Below are 17,080 nucleotides of genomic sequence, written 5' to 3' on the forward strand. Positions count from 1 at the left end.
TTACGAACCCGAACTATACAGTTCGGGTTCGCTCATCCCTAGTAATGAGCAGTAGCACTTGTATGAAATCTTCATTGCCACAGTCTGTTCTGTCCGTCTGTATTTCATGTCTCCTCATGAGCTCCATTCTTACAGAGATTCAGCTGAAAATCTTATAAGTAGTATTCAGGATCATAATCCCTGAGAGGAGGGTGAGGCAGCTCTGTCGCTCAGTGTTCTGAAGTAACTTGTCCTGCTGTGTGATTAGGACAGGTTTTGTGTGTACTAATAGGACAGCTGCCATTTTATTTCTCCTGATGATTGCTCCCTAGACAAAATAAGCCATCATAACTAATGAAAGGTATTTGGGAATATATTTATAATAAAGCAATATTTAACTATTTTTTATTTTTTTTAATTCCCGAAGAACCCTTTTAAGGACCAAGCCATTTTTTGCAAATCTAACGTGTCATTTTATGTGGTGATAACTTTAAAACACTTTTACTTATCCAAGCCATTCTAAGATTGTTTTCTCGTCACATATTGTACTTCATGACAGTGGTAAATCTGAGTTAAAATATTTCATTTTTTTAAATAAAAATAATACCAAATTTACCAAAAATGTGGAAAAATTAGCAATTTTCAAAATTTTTATTTCTCTGCTTTTAAAAACGATAGAAATAACCCCTAAAATAGTTATTTCTTTACATTTCCCATATGTGTACTTTATGTTTGGATCCTTTTATAAATGACATTTTCTTTTTTTGGGACATTAGAAGGCTTAAAAGTTTAGAAGCAAATCTTAAAATTTTTAAGAAAAAAAAAACACTTTTTAAGGACCAGTTCAGGTCTAAAGTCACTTTGTGAGGCTTACATAATAGAATGGCCCCATTTTAGAAACTACACCCCTTAAGGTATTCAAAACTGATTTCACAAACTTTGTCAACCCATTAGATGTTCCGCACAAATTAAAGTAAAATGTAAATGAAATTTCAGAATTTTCACAATATTTATTGCCCTGATCCTGTAGTTTACAGAAACACCCCATATGTGGTCGTAAACTGCTGTACGGGCACACGGCAGGGCCCAGAAGGAAAGGAACACCATATGGTTTTTGGAAGGCAGATTTCACTGGGATAATTTTAAGCTGCCATGTCACATTTGAAGACCCCCTGATGCACCCCTAAAATAGAAACTCCAAAAAAGACAAAAAAAAATGAAAACTATGGGATAAGGTGGCAGTTTTGTTGGTAATATTTTAGGGTACATATGATTTTTGATTGCTCTATATTACACTTTTTGTGAGGCAAGGTAACAAAAAATAGTTGTTTTGGCACTATTTTTATTTTTTGTTATTTACAATGTTTAGCTGACAGGTTAGTTAGTTAGCAGGTTGTTACAGTCGCGACAATACCAAATATGACTACTTTGCTTGTTTTTTTCAGTTTTACATAAAGCATTTTTGAAAAAAAAGATTTTTTTACTGTCTCCATATTCTTAAAGCCATTTTTTATTTTTTAGGCGACTGTCTTATGTAGGGGCTCATTTTTTTTCAGTATGAGATGATGGTTTGATTGGTAATATTTTAGGGTGTATATGACTTTTTGATCACTTGTTACACTTTTTGTGATTTAAGGTGACAAAAAATGGCTTTTTTGACACCATTTTTGTTTTTTACAGTATTCACCTGAGGGGTTAGGTCATATTTTTATAGAGCCGGTCAATATGGACGTGGCGATACCTAATATGTCTACTTTTCTTTTTTTCCCTATTTTTTTTACTTCTTTTTTTCACTTTATTTTATTTTTTTCACTCTGGGACTTCAACTTTTGGGGGTCTGATCCCCTTTACAATACTTCTGTATTGGAATGCATTGGCTGTAAGTGTATTACTCACTGTAATACACTTACAGCTTCCTGCCTTTTATCCACAGGTCACACAGCACTAGGGAAAGGGTATAGGTGTCTGAGGGGGGCTAAGTGCAGCTGATGGGGTTAACTCTGCAGCTGTGGGGGAAGGGCAGACTAATCCACAGCTTGATCTCCTCAGCACTGGAGACAGAATTACAAGCAGCTCCGATCTTCTCAGCACTGCAAATGGGGGTTGAGGGGAATGTCAGGCTGCAGCTGTGATCTCCTCAGCAATTAGGAGTGGACTGCTGAGGATTTATAGCACATACTCTCAATCTTCTCAGCACTGTCACAGTAATGACAAAACTGAGGAGATCGGAGTGGAAATAGGCGCCTTTAGCTGTGATTGGTCATTCTGGATTGACTGACCAATCACAGCGATCGTCAGACGGGGACAGCTGTGACTGTCTCTTTCATAGGTGCTGTGACCAATCAGTCTGTGACAGCCATTGTCACTGTCCTGTTACTGTGTGATTACTCACAGTGACAGTTTAACTGCAGGACGAGAATGCTCCTCCTAGTGCCTGAAGTACCTGCAAGTTAGGACGAGCATTCTTATCCAAGGTCCTGAACATGTTAATATTTCTACCCCTTCGATACGTACTGCCCACCAAATGCCCTATGTCGGGGTCCGCTTGTAGAATGCCCCAATATTGTGGAAAGATTTGTCCCACAGGGCCGTGGGCTTCATAGTTTCCAATGATCCGAATCTGGTCAGGTTTTTCAATCCGCGTGCAAGGGTTTAGCTACGATTCCCTATTGCTACTCAGAGGTTACGCTTGATTCAAAATCGGTGTCAGGTATCCACGGCTTTGGTACCTCAGTTTCAGATTATTTGCAGCCATTTGGAAATGTCTCATGGTGGAACATGGAATAGGAGTGTGCCTATATTGCTAACAATGTCTTTAAAGACAGTGAGGTCCAAAAATGTAACACTGGAATGATGGATTATCGATGTGAAGAAAAGCCCCCAGTCGTTAACATTAAGCCACTGGACAAAGTTCGCAAAAGGTGTTCTCATCACCCTGCCAAAAAAATCAATATAGCATCGATATATCTTAGCCATAACATAATTGACGATGTGAAGTCACTCATCTCTTCACTGAACACTACTTCCCTTTCCCATCCACCCAGGTAAAGGTTTGCTTATGTGGGGGCACACGGGCTCCCCATCGCAACGCCCTTTACCTGGTGGTAGAACTTATTATTGAAAAGGAAGGTATTATGTTCAAGAATAAATTGTAAGAGTTTCAGCACCAAATCATTGTGAGGCCATAAATGAGTACCCCTCTCCCGCAAGAAGGTGGACACTACTTCGCATCCTTTGTTGTGCGGTATCGAATTATATAGTGCTACCACATCTGAACTTGCCAGAATCACGTCCTGCTCCACATGGAGGCCACCCACCTTCTTGATGACCTCCATGGAGTCCCGGACATAAGATGGGTGAGAGGTAACAAATGGTCTTAAAATTTGGTCAATGTAGGTGCTGATAGGGTGCGTTAGGCTGTTTGTCCCTGATATAATTGATCTTCCCTTTAAGGGTTCTAATCCCTTGTGAACCTTAGGGAGGCCATAGAAACAGGCCAATTGTGGGAATGGTGGTAAAATAAACCCCAGCTCAGAGTTGTTGATAATTCTGAGTTGGAGGGCTTCAGATAGAATCCCACTGAGTTCCTTACGATCCATCAATGATGGATTCCTGGGGAGAATGTCATAACGGGACCCATCATTCAGAATGTTTAGGTATAAGTATAAGTGAATGGGGCTTTAGTGAAAAACGCATTGCATCCGGAAGCAATTGCGGATGCAATGCGTTTTTCACTGATGGTTGCTAGGAGATTTTGTTTGTAAACCTTCAGTTTTTTGACGCATCAAAACGCATTGCACCCGCGGGGAAAAAACTAAACGCAATCGCAGACAAAACTGACTGAACTTGCTTGCAAAATGGTGCGAGTTTCACATCCGGTTTCAAATTTCACAAGAACACATCCGGAGCCAATCCGTCACACCCGTGTGAAAGGGGCCTAAGGGGTTAAATACCATATTCCACCAGTTTTGGAATAGGAAAAAGCATGAGACACGTGCGAGCGCGGTGTCAGACACGCTGTATGATGACACAGTCAGATATATGATCACTCAAAGAGATGCATGTCAGTGTCACTCAGGGATCACTTACTATTGCTATCATTGCAATAAACTAAAAGAGATGGAAAGTTTTCCTAAAGTTCGAGGAGGATAGAGGGGGTTATACACCAACATATAGGGCAATAATTGGAGCAGCTTCAGTTCGGCCCAAATCGATTAGGGTCTGAACCCAAATTTTCCCAAAATTCAGCAAACTGGACCTGAAACGAATGTGGAGTGCTTATCTGTAATCTAGACATTACGCACAAGCACATAATCGCTAGAAGCCCCTTTATAAATGTAATAATATCTCGTAATCTAACGGCTAAATTCCTCACTATCAAAGTTCCTTATCTAATATATAAAGCTGAGTGTATGCGTGTGTATGTCCGCTAAAGAAATCTGTACCGTCGCATTTACAAACACGAAAAGTGTCCGGGAAGGTTTTAGACCAGGTCTCAGCTCTCTAGGATGTACCGTTCCTGAGATATTCCCAAAAAATGCATTAGCCAACAGAAGCTTGGTCACATGACCCTGATCAGCCAATAGAAGCTCGCAGGTCCTCCAGCCTCCACATACACAGTTTTACTCCAGGTTTCCATAAAAACCCAGCTATTTATCTTCACTGCTGTAGGAGAGCTTTAAAGGAAATCTGTCACCAGGATAATCGCTATTGAAGTAAAGCCAGGGCCTAATAGCACTTAGTACCTTATTTCAAGACGTGCCTTTGTTCCAGCAATAGATGTTTTTATCCTCTGAAAATCCAGTTTATTTTGTATGCAAATGAGCCAGTAAGGTGACCAGAGGAGCGTCACTCTTGCAGGAAGGAGCCCACACATGCCCCCAGCCACAGGGCATCCACCCTCAAAAGACTTAAAACCACGCCCCCCAGGTCCCACTAAGCCACACCCCCTCCCACCCCTGAGCGGACAGGGATTGAAAAATTGAAGATAAAAATCTACTTCTGTCAGCTGCAGGGGTGAGAGGGAGGGTGACTTTCTCCCTGCAGCTTACACTCAGACAGCACAGTGCTGCTGTCTTAGAGTGAGCTGTTCAAAAGGACACTCCCCCGATCTGGTAAGGCCACGCCCCCTCCCACTCCTCAGCCGACTGAGATAAAAAAATTAAGTTAAAAATAGAGTTGAGCGGACACCTGGATGTTGGGGTTCAACGGGTTCGGCCGAACTTCGGAAAAAAGTTCGAGTTCGGGACCCGAACTTGACCCCGAACCCCATTGAAGTCAATGGGGACCCGAACTTTTGAGCACTAAAATGTCTGTAAAAATGTCATGGAAAGGGCTAGAGGGCTGCAAATTGCATCAAAATGTGGTTAAGAGCATGGCAAGTGCTCTGCAAACAAATGTGGATAGGGAAATGACTTTAAATAACATAAAATACGTAAAAAAATAATAATAATCTTGATCTAGGGCAGTGATAGGCAAACTGCGGCTCTCCAGCTGTTGCAAAACTACAACTCCCACCATGCCCTGCTGTAGGCTGAAAGCTGTAGGCAGTCTTTGCATGCTGGGAGTTGTAGTTCTGCAACAGCTGGAGAGCCGCAGTTTGCCTATCACTGATCTAGGAGGACGAGGTCCATATGGAGTAGGAGGTTTCTAGAGGCGGTGGATGTGGCGGTGTAGGTGGAAGCGGCGGTGGAGGAGGAGGAGGTAGCCTACACTGCTTTTTGTTTTAAATTTGTTTATTTTTTTAAATTAGGGTACACCCCAAAACATTGGGAAATATAACCTGTGATAACCCCCTACAGTCGTCCTAAACACACGTTCTGACAATACACTGGCTGCAGGGCAGGTCAGCACCTCCAAGGGGTAAAGGGCAAGCTCAGGCCATGTGCCCAATTTGGAGACCCAGAAGTTGAAGGGGGCAGACCCGTCATTCAGTACCTATAGGCGTATGCACACATACTGCTTCACCATGTTTGTGAAATGCTGCCTCCTGCTAAGACGTTCCATATCAGCTGGTGGTGCTGGTTGTTGTGGCGTGCTGACAAAGATTTTCCACATTTCGGCCATGCTAACTCTGCCTTTTGAGGTGCTGGCGGTGCCCCATCTGCATTGGCGACCTTTTCCTCGTCCTCTGCCTTCGCCTTGTGCTTCCACTATGCCCCCGCTGTCAGGTGGGAATGCCACCAGCAGCGCATCTACCAGTGTGCGCTTGTACTCGCGCATCTTACGATCATGCTCCAGTGACGGAATTAAGGACGGTACGTTTACCTTGTAATGGGGATCCAGTAGCGTGGCCACCCAGTAATCAGCACAAGTTAGAATGTGGGCAACTCTGCGGTCGTTGCGGAGACACTGCAGCATGTAATCGCTCATGTGTGCCAGGCTGCCCAGAGGCAACGAAAAGCTGTCCTCTGTGGGAGGTGTATCGTCTGTGTATCCCCCCAGCCACGCACCAGTGATGGCCATGAGCTGGTCTGGGTGCCACCCTGATGTGAACATGGTTCCTCCTCCTCCATCTCCTCATCCTCCACCTCATCATCCTCCAGAACTGTGCTCTGGCTGGACAATTGTGTACCTGGCGTTTGTGGGTGCAGGAGCCCACCCTCGGAGCCACTTGGGAATGACTGGCTGGAAACCCTACGAAATGATCCCTCTTCCTCCTCCTCCTCCTGTGCCACATCCTCTTCCATCATCGCCAGCAGCGTTTTTTCAAGGAGGCATAGAAGTGGGATAGTTACGTTGAGAACGGCGTTATCGGCACTGGCCATGTTGGTGGAGTACTCGAAACAGCGCAAGAAGGAACACTGGTCTCGCATGGAGGCCCAGTCATTGGTGGTGAAGTGGTGCTGTTCCGCCGAGCGACTTACCCGTGCGTGCTGCAGCTGAAACTCCACTATCGCCTGCTGCTGCTCGCACAGTCTGGCCAGCATGTGCAAGGTGGAGTTCCACCTTGTGGGCACGTCGCATATGAGGCGGTGAGCGGGAAGGCCAAAGTTACGCTGCAGCGCTGACAGGTGAGCAGCAGCAGGGTGAGAACGCCGAAAGCGCTCACAGACGGCTCGCACTTTATGCAGCAGCTCTGACATATCGGGGTAATTTTTAAGGATTCTCTGCACCACCAAATTCAGCACATGAGCCAGGCAAGGGATGTGCGTCAAACCGGCTAGTCCCAGAGCTGCTACGAGATTTCGCCCATTATTGCACACTACCAGGCTGGGCTTGAGGCTCACTGTCACCAAACTCTCATCGGTCTGTTGTTCAAGGCCCGTCCACAGCTCCTGCGCAGTGTGGGTTTTGTCCCCCAAACAGATAAGTTTTAAAACTGCCTGCTGTCGTTTACCCCTGGCTGTGCTGAAGTTGGTGGTGAAGGTGTTACGCTGACCAGATGAGGAACTGGTAGAGGATGAGGAAGCAGAGTAGGAGGAGGAAGCAACAGGAGGCAAACTGAAGCTCCCTGCAATACTTGGTGGTGGAAGGACATGTGCAAAACTGCTATCCGCCTCAGGCCCAGCCGCCACTGCATTTACCCAGTGTGCTGTTATTGAGATATAAAGTCCCTGACCGTGCTTACTGGTCCACGTATCCGTAGTGCACCTTGCCACAGATGGCATTGATCAGTGCACACCTGATTTTGTCCCCTACTTGGTTGTGCAGGGAAGGGATGGCTCGCCTGGAAAAGTAGTGGTGGCTGGGCACGACGTACTGTGGGACAGCCACCGCCATAAGGCCTTTAACCCCTTAAGGACTCAGCCCTATTTCACCTTAAGGACTTGGCCATTTTTTGCAAATCTGACCAGTATCACTTTAAGTGCTGATAACTTTAAAACACTTTGACTTACCCAGGCCGTTCTGAGATTGTTTTTTCGTCACATATTGTACTTCATGACACTGCTAAAATTGGGTAAAAAAAACAACATTTTTATTTATAAAAAAATACCAAATTTACCCAAAATTCGTAAAAAATTGCAAATTTCCAAGTTTCAATTTCTCTAGCATACCGGTACACTCTAAGTCCTTAAGGGGTTAAAACTCTCCGTCTCCACCAGACGGAATGACAGCATTTCAAAGGCCAGTAATTTAGAAATGCTGGCATTCAGGGCTAGTGATCGCGGGTGGGTAATTCCTCTTCCTCTCCAGCATTTGGGAGATGGAGAGCTGAACGCTTCCGTGTACTAAAAACAAGTGCTTTATATACAACAGTGTTGTATATAAAGCACTTGTTTTTAGTACACTTTGCATTGTCTTGATGAAGGGCTCAATACCATAGCCCGAAACGCGTCACAATCTATTTGTGTCTCTCCATGTGACATTTGTTGGATCTTAATACTGCAAGCCGAATAAAGAATACTTTTTATACGTCAAAAGCTAAAATCAACCTCTTTGTTTTTTGGACTTATCAAGTGTGGCTAGGTTCAAGTCACTTTCCTTCCGTGCTTCACGCAGGTGGCTAGAGGTGAGAGCTGCTAAAACTTTTTTTTTCCTTTTTTTTTGCAAATGGTCCTCCCATGTACTCATCTTGAAACATAAGTGGTGCACTCAATCCCTTCCACTTCTGGGGCAGGGATAGGTGGCTGGCCCTGGGAAACCCTGCTAACAGAGTCATCAAAAAGCAAAAGAGACTGCTGCATGACTTGGGGCTCAGACTGCTTGGCTGATTTGCAAGGGGGTGAGGTGAAAGACTGATGGACATCGGCTGTAGGTGTCAACTCTGATCTTTCAGCAGGAGACTGGGTGGGAGACAATGTGAAGGAACTGGAGGCACTGTCAGCAACCGAATCTACTATCGCCTGTACTTGTTCTGGCTTCACCATTCGTAGAGCCACATTAGGCCCGACCAAATACCGCTGCAGGTTCTGTTGCCTACTCGCACCTGAGGAAGGGGTTTCACTTGTGCGTGTAGTTGGCACAGATCGACCACGTCCTCCCCCTGCAACAGGAGCTCCACCAGCAGCACCACGACCTAGGCCACGTCCCTGACGCTCTCCTCATATTTCTAAAATTTAGGATCTTGCCCTAAATGGGTGTTTAACTAATAGCAGAATAGAACGACAGTATATAAAGGTTGGATCTCACACGTACAGATGCAGACTAGTCCGCAATTAAAGTTTTTTGCCCAAAATGGGTGTTTTTTAAAGAACTGAATAGAACCACAGTATGGAAAGAGTGTATCTCACAATGACATATGCAGCAAAGGCTGGAAAATTACGTTTTTTGCCTAAAACGAGTGTTTGTTTAATAACTGAATATGACAGCAGTATAGAACCCTTGAATTTCACACGTGCTGATGCTGCAAGGGCTGTAAAATTGTGTATTTTGCCAAAAAAGTGTGTTTTTAAAAACCCAGAAAATTATGGCTTTATTTCTAGCTTAAATTGCACACTGAATAATCCAGATGTTGGATAATGACAAAAAAAATTGTTTTTTCAAAGCCAGAAAATTATTTTAATTTTTAAAACTTGTTTTAACCATCACAGATGCAGCAAGGGCTGCAATATTAAGTATTTTGAAAAAAAAAGTTTTTTTTTAATAACAGAATATGAAAGCTGTATAAAACGATTGAATGTCACACGTGCAGATGAAGCTAGGGCTGTAAAATAGTGTATTTTGCACAAAAAGGGTGTTTTTAAAAACCCAGAAAATTATGGCTGTATTTCTACCTTAAAGGGGACCTTTCATCCGAATCAAGTATGTAAACTGAATATACATACATGGAGAGCGGCGCCCAGGGACCCCCCTGCACTTACTATTATCCCCGGGCGCCGCTCCGTTCTCCGGTGATAGCCTCCGGTAAAGTCATAGTTAGGCTCCACCCATTTGAGCCTGCCGGCGTCTCTTTCTCCTATGCTGTAGCGCTGGCCAATCACAGCGCTCAGCTCATAGCATGGCTAAGAGCTGAGCGCTGCGATTGGCCAGCGCTACAGCATAGGAGAAGGAGACGCCGGCAGGCTCAAATGGGTGGAGCCTAACTAAGACTTTACCGGAGGCTATCACCGGAGAACGGAGCGGCGCCCGGGGATAATAGTAAGTGCAGGGGGGTCCCTGGGCGCCGCTCTCCATGTATGTATATTCAGTTTACATACTTGATTCGGATGAAAGGTCCTCTTTAAATTGCACACTGACTAATCCTGCAAATGCACCAGATGTTGTATATTGCCAAAAAAGGGTGTTTTTTTAAAACCAGATTATTAGTGCAGTATTTCAAGCTTGGTGTTGAATGTCACAAAAGCTCAGATGTAGTGCTGGTGCACCGAGCTTGCATAAAATGGCCGCCGCCCACCTAACTAACAGACGGATAAAAGTTATTTTTTTCTGTCACTGGGCTCGAGGCAGGGTAAAAAGATTGTGCACTGCACCCACACAACTAAATGTATGTAGATCGCTGAGTTATATTCGAGTTCTGATCACAGATTCTGTCCTATTCTCTCCCTGAAATCACCAGCAGCATCCTCTCCCTACACTAGTAACAGCAGAGTGACGTGCAGCGCTACGTGACTCCAGCTTATATAAAGGCTGGGTCACATGCTGCACTGGCCAATCACATTAGAAGGCATGGCTTTAATGGCTTCTAAGGGCACACAGTTAAACACTTGTTGATTGGCTGCTCTGCAGCCTTTCAAAAAGCGCTGAGAAATCGTTGAACAACGAACCCGAACTTTTACTGAAATGTTCGGGGTCCAAAAATCCTAAAGTTCGGTACGAACCCGAACTTTACAGTTTGGGTCGCTCAACCCTAGTCCTGACTAATATGAAATCCTAAGAATCTAAAACTTTGAACTATCTCCACGTTTCCACCATTTATGCTAATGGAATTGTGTCCCTTCCGTTTCTTTTTCCTAAAATTCTGAATCAGCTCCTTTGTTTTCTTGGTATTGAGTATGAGGTTGTTATTCTTACTCCATCTCTCTAGGTTCTCAACCTCTTTCCTATAGGCTGTTTCATCATTGTTGGAGATTAGGCCTATCACGGTCGTGTCATCTGCAAATTTTATAATGGTATTGTGAATAGGTTTGCAGTGATTTGTGAAGAGGGAGTAAAGGAGAGGGCTCAACACACAGCCTTGCGGTACCCCAGTGTTTAGTGTTAAGGATGAAGAGAAGTGCTTGCCCATGCTTACGATTTGTGGTCTTTTTGTAAGAAAATCCAGTATCCAGTTGCACAGGTGTGAGCTGAGACCCAAGTTGTTCAGTTTCGTTGCCAACTTGTTGGGAGGGATGGTGTTAAAGGTAGAGCTGAAATCAATGAAGAGCATCCGCACATAGCTGTCTCTCTGCTCCAGGTGTGAGTGCGGTGTGAAGGGCAAGTGAAACAGCATCCTCAGTTGACCTATGTGCTCTGTGAGCAAACTGGTATTGGTCCATGGAGGTGCAGATCTTGCTCTTCATAGGCCTGAGGACAAGTTGTTTTAAGCACTTAATACCAATAGGAGTGAGAGCCACCGGGCAATAATCACTTAACCCCTTAAGGATCGGCCTCATTTTCACCTTAAGGACCAGGCCATTTTTTGCAAATCTGACCAGTGTCACTTTATGTATGAATAACTTTAAAATGCTTTTACTTATCCAGGCCATTCTGAGATAGTTTTTTGTCACATATTGTTCTTCATGACACTGGTAAAATGGAGTAAAAAAACAAAAACATTTTTATTTATAAAAAAAATACAAAATTTACAAAAAATGTGCAAATTTCCAAGTTTCTCTACTTCTATAATTTTCTACTTCTTTACAATTTCTCTACTTCTATAAAACATAGTAATACCTCCAAAAATAGTTATTAATTTCCATTCCCCATATGTCTACTTCATGTTTGGATCATTTTGGGAATGCCATTTAATTTTTGGGGGAAGTTACAAAGATTAGAAGTTTAGAATCTTGAAATTTTTCAGAAATTTTCCAAAACCCACTTTTTAAAGGACCAGTTCAGGTCTGAAGTCACTTTGTGAGGCTTGCATAATATAAACCACCATAAATGGCCCCATTTTAGAAACTACACCCCTTAAGGTATTCAAAACTGATTTTAAAAACTTTGTTAACCCTTTAGGTGTTCCACAAGAGTTAATGGGAAATGGAGATAACATTTCTGAATTTCAATTTTTGGGCAAATTTTCCATTTTAATCAATTTTTTCCAGTAACAAAAGGTGTGTTTCTGCAAACTACAGAATCAGGGCAATAAATATAGAGTTTTGTTTGGCTGTTAATCCTTGATTTGTTACTGGACAAATGGATTAAAATGGAAAATTAGCAAAAAAAATGGCTGTTTTGGGACCGTTTTTATTTTTTGTTATTTACATTGTTGATCTGACAGGTTAGATCGTGTGCTATTTCTATAGAGCAGGTTGTTATGGACGTGACAATACCAAATATGACTAGTTTTTGGGGGGTTTTGTTTCAGTTTTACATAATAAAGCATTTAAAAAAAAAAAATTTGTGTCCTCACATTCTGAAAGCAATATTTTATTTTTTAGGCGACTGTTGTAGGGGCTCATTTTTCGCGGAATGAGATGTTGGTTTGATTGGCACTATCTTGGGGTGCATATAACATTTTGGTTGCTTGCTATTACACTTTTTGTGATGTAAGGTGACAAAAATGGCTTTTGACACCGTATTTATATAATTTTTTTTGCTGTGTTCACCTGAGGGGTTAGGTCATGTTTTATTTTTATAGAGCAGTTTCTTATGGACACGGTGATATCTAATATGTTACTTTTTTATTTAAGTTTTACAGAATAATATCCTTTTTGAAACAAAAAAAAAATCATGTTTTAATGTCTCCATAGACTGAGAGCCATATTTTTTTTTATTTTTTTGGGGCGATTGTCCTATGTAGGGGCTCATTTGTTGCAGGATGAGATGGTGGTTTTATTGGTACTATTTTGGGAGGCATATAACTGTTTGATCGCTTGCTATTACACTTTTTATGATGTGAGGTGACAAAAATGGCTTTTTTGACACATTTTTTTTTTTTTTTTTACGGTATTTACCTGAGGGGTTAGGTCATGTTTTTATACAGCAGGTTCTTACGGACGCGGCGATACATAATATGTATATAACACAATAACAGCATTTTAGAAAAAAAATAGTCCATAGTCTGAGAGACATATTTTTTTTACATTTTGGGCAATTGTCTCATGTAGGGGCTCATTATTTGCAGGATGAGGTGCCGATTTGATTGGTACCATTTTGGCGTACATACGACTTTTTTGATCACTTTTATTACCTTTTTTGGGATGTAAGGTGGGCAAAATTTTAATTTCAACATAGTTTTTATTTTTTTGGAGTTCACCGTGCGGGGAAAGTAACATGGCCGTTTCATAGATCAGGTCATTACGGACGCGGTGATAAAAAAAAAAAAAATGCACTACACATGTTTGATATCAGTGATAAATGTGTTTTTGCATTTTAAATTTTTATTTTTTTTACCCAGACCCACTTTGTTCTTGAAGATACAGTGGGTCTGATGTCTGTATAATACAATACAGTACACTATATAGTGTACTGTACTGTATTTTCACTTTACACTTACTCTGATCAGACTTCTGCCTTTAGCAGAAGTCTGATCAGACTTAGCCTTACCATGGCAAGCCGGAAGCCTGTGAAGGCATCCGGTTGCCATGGTAACCATCGCCCGCTGCCACAACAGAGCAGCGGGTGATGGGGAGGGAGGGGGCCCCGTCCCGTCAAGAATCATGGGCTGAAATGGCACAGCAGCCCACGATGGGAGAGGGAGGGAGCTCCCTCCCTGTTAACCCCTTCCATACAGCGGTCCCTACGGACCGCGGCATGGAAAGGGTTAAACGGCTGACATCTGTGTCGTTAAGTACCGGGACATCAGGGCGTACCTGTACGCCCTGTGTCCCCAAGAGGTTAAGGTCTTCACCCCTGCCTGTTTTGGAATTGGGACAATATCAAGTCTTCAATTAGAAAACTTAAAAAATCCAGAGCTGGTGGGACATACAAAGAAGAACATTACCAGTGGGTAAATCCTTGGTTAATGCATGTGAGATGAGTGAACCACATGACTTCTACAAATACAGGGGTGCACTTGTTGGATTTATCTACAGGTACATTTTGGTTAGGGTATGCAGATTAAGATCATATTTTTTTTAGGATGTCAAGCAATTGCTTCTATGTAATGAGGTAATCCTCACCTGGGTTACTTGATGGGAGAACTTGCACATTACTGATGAAACCCAGTAAGAGCTGACGGTTTCTTGACAAGCTCATATTTGATTACAAATACTTATAAAAGGTAGAACAGACCGGGGCTAGAATAGGTAGATAGTTATCTTTTTATATCAGGTCCTATAGTTTTTTTTTTATTTCACCAAACATTTTTGTTTAGAAGGGATATATATATATATATATATATATATATATGGTATAAACTTTCACTTTTAACTGGATTTGTCCTTTGATGACTGGTATTCATTCAAAACAGGAGACAATACGTGTTTGGGGAGCTCTCACAGTGGTCCCAATCATCACTCCGAGCCCTCGGCCACCTCTAGTAACTCAAAGCAAGGCGCTGTTTTATCTCCCTGTAAAAAGGAGTGTCCGACGGAATAAAGCCAGATAGCAACACAAACTACCATAAAAACTCATAAGGAAGTTCACGAAAGGGCTAAGCATGGAGATGGCTTCTCTCTGTGAGTTTTATGATGTGTTACAAGAGTCGATTTCTGGTTAAAACATTTCCCACATTCTGAACATGAAAATGGCTTCTCTCCTGTGTGATTTCTCAGATGTGCAACAAGAGCTGATTTATGCTTAAAACATTTCCCACATTCTGAACATGAAAATGGCTTCTCTCCTGTGTGATTTCTCAGATGTGCAACAAGAGCTGATTTTTGTTTAAAACATTTCCCACATTCTGAACATGAAAATGGCTTCTCTCCTGTGTGATTTCTCTGATGTACAACAAGATGTGATTCCTGCTTAAAACATTCACCACATTCTGAACATGAAAATGGCTTCTCCCCTGTGTGAATTCTCTGATGTGTAACAAGAGCTGATTTATGCTTAAAACATTTCCCACATTCTGAGCATGAAAATGGCTTCTCTCCTGTGTGAATTATCTGATGTGTAACAAGAGATGATTTATGCTTAAAACATTTCCCACATTCTGAGCATGAAAATGGCTTCTCTCCTGTGTGAATTATCTGATGTGTAACAAGAGCTGATTTCGCGTTAAAACATTTCCCACATTCTGAGCATGAAAATGGCTTCTCTCCTGTGTGAATTATCTGATGTGTAACAAGATTTGATTTCATGTTAAAACATTTTCCACATTCTAAGCATGAAAATGGCTTCTCCCCTGTGTGAATTCTCTGATGTGTAACAAGAGCTGCTTTATGCTTAAAACATTTCCCACATTCTGAGCATGAAAATGGCTTCTCTCCTGTGTGATTTCTCTGATGTGTAACAAGATTTGATTTAATGTTAAAACATTTCCCACATTCTGAGCATGAAAATGGCTTCGCCCCTGTGTGAATTCTCTGATGTATAATAATAGCTGATTTATGCTTAAAACATTTCCCACATTCTGAGCATGAAAATGGCTTCTCTGCTGTGTGATTTTTCTGATGTACAACAAGATGTGATTCCTGCTTAAAACATTCACCACATTCTGAACATGAAAATGGCTTCTCCCCTGTGTGAATTCTCTGATGTGTAACAAGATGTGATTTCGTGTTAAAACATTTCCCACATTCTGAGCATGAAAATGTTTTCTCTCTTTCATGAGCTGTTGGATGTTTAACACCTTTTCTGTAACTTTTATTCTGTGTCACAGTTTGTGATGAATCAGAAGATCGGACCTGTTTAAAAGAATCAAATGATGCATTGTTGCTGTGATTGGATAAGGGTATATCTTGGATATTGGCATGCTCTTCATATATATCTTGTATGATACCACGATCATCTACTTCAATATCTGAAGATACCAGATGTTTCTCTAAGTTCCTGGTACAGTCATCTGCCAAGAATAAAAGACATTTTATTATTGATGAATAATATACCAAAATATTCTATTGAGATTGTATTACATTTCAATATAAAAAAAATCCACAGAAAGGTATGGCACAAAATACAAGAATTAACTGACAAACACTAGTGTCCAAAAAGATCACGATCTAATAGTAGACCGATAGGCATAACTAGACTAGGTTGGCCCTCACCTTGAGCAACTTCCCTGCAAACTCCACCCAATCAGTCATTTTAAATACATATAAATAAAACATTTCCTAGCGCTGGACAAGAGGTGTTGAATGTCCCCTTAGTGCCCCACACCATAGTTATCTCCCCTAAGAGTCCTTTTCACAGTAGAATTCCTGTTTAGTGCCCTCAGGAGAATGCCCCTTTGATGTCTCCAAACAGTAGTTATTTCCCTTACAATAATGCTTCCCCTTAGTGCCCCCACACAGTAGTCATGCCCCCTTAGTGCCACCACACAATAGTTATGCCCCTTACAATAATGCTTCCCCTTAGTGTCACCACACAGTAGTTATGCCCCCTTTGTGCTGTCCCTTAGTGTCCCTTACAGTAGTGAAGCTCCTTATACTGCTTATACTTTGAATAAAATTAATAAAGTACTACCAAGCACATCATGCTCCTCCCAGCAGCAGACGTGATGACGTCATCTCTTCTGCTGAGATGAGGAGAGCGCACAGGCCGGGGGATTATCTCTGGTCTGTGCGCTCTACCTCTCAGCCCAGCAGGGACAATGACATCACTGTATCACACCTGCTGCTGGGGAGAGTGCAGGCCGGGGAATGAGACCTGGGCTATAATGGATGACAGATACAGCAGCTGGACTCGAAGGGAGGAGAGTAGAATGGACAGTAGGAAGCACATTCCTGTCACTCTCAAGTAAACAAACTGGATGGCACGCTCCATAAAATCTTCCATTGTTTTGTGGATTAATATTAAGTGCCTGCGATTCATATATAAACACCATCCAATGATAATGAAAATTCTATCACTACAGATGAACTATTTCTTGAAATTAATTTCAGGTGTAATTCTGATCAATCAGAAGAGTCAATTAGGGAATGTTAAATAATATGTGATCCAGTATTACTTGGTATTTAATGTAAAAGATTTATTA

At 42.1% G+C, this 17,080-nt stretch overlaps 1 protein-coding gene across 1 annotated transcript in view; it reads right to left on the minus strand.

Annotated features, from left to right (window-relative positions):
* LOC121005745 (zinc finger protein 729-like) overlaps positions 1 to 17,080 on the minus strand; it is a 456,628-nt gene that overhangs the window by 119,021 nt on the left and 320,527 nt on the right. Inside the window, 1 exon segment of the mRNA XM_040438514.1 lies at positions 14,666 to 15,699. Within this exon segment, the coding sequence (XP_040294448.1) occupies positions 14,666 to 15,699 (1,034 nt within the window).

Source organism: Bufo bufo, chromosome 6 (assembly GCF_905171765.1).
Source record: "Bufo bufo chromosome 6, aBufBuf1.1, whole genome shotgun sequence".
Lineage (NCBI taxonomy): Eukaryota > Metazoa > Chordata > Amphibia > Anura > Bufonidae > Bufo > Bufo bufo.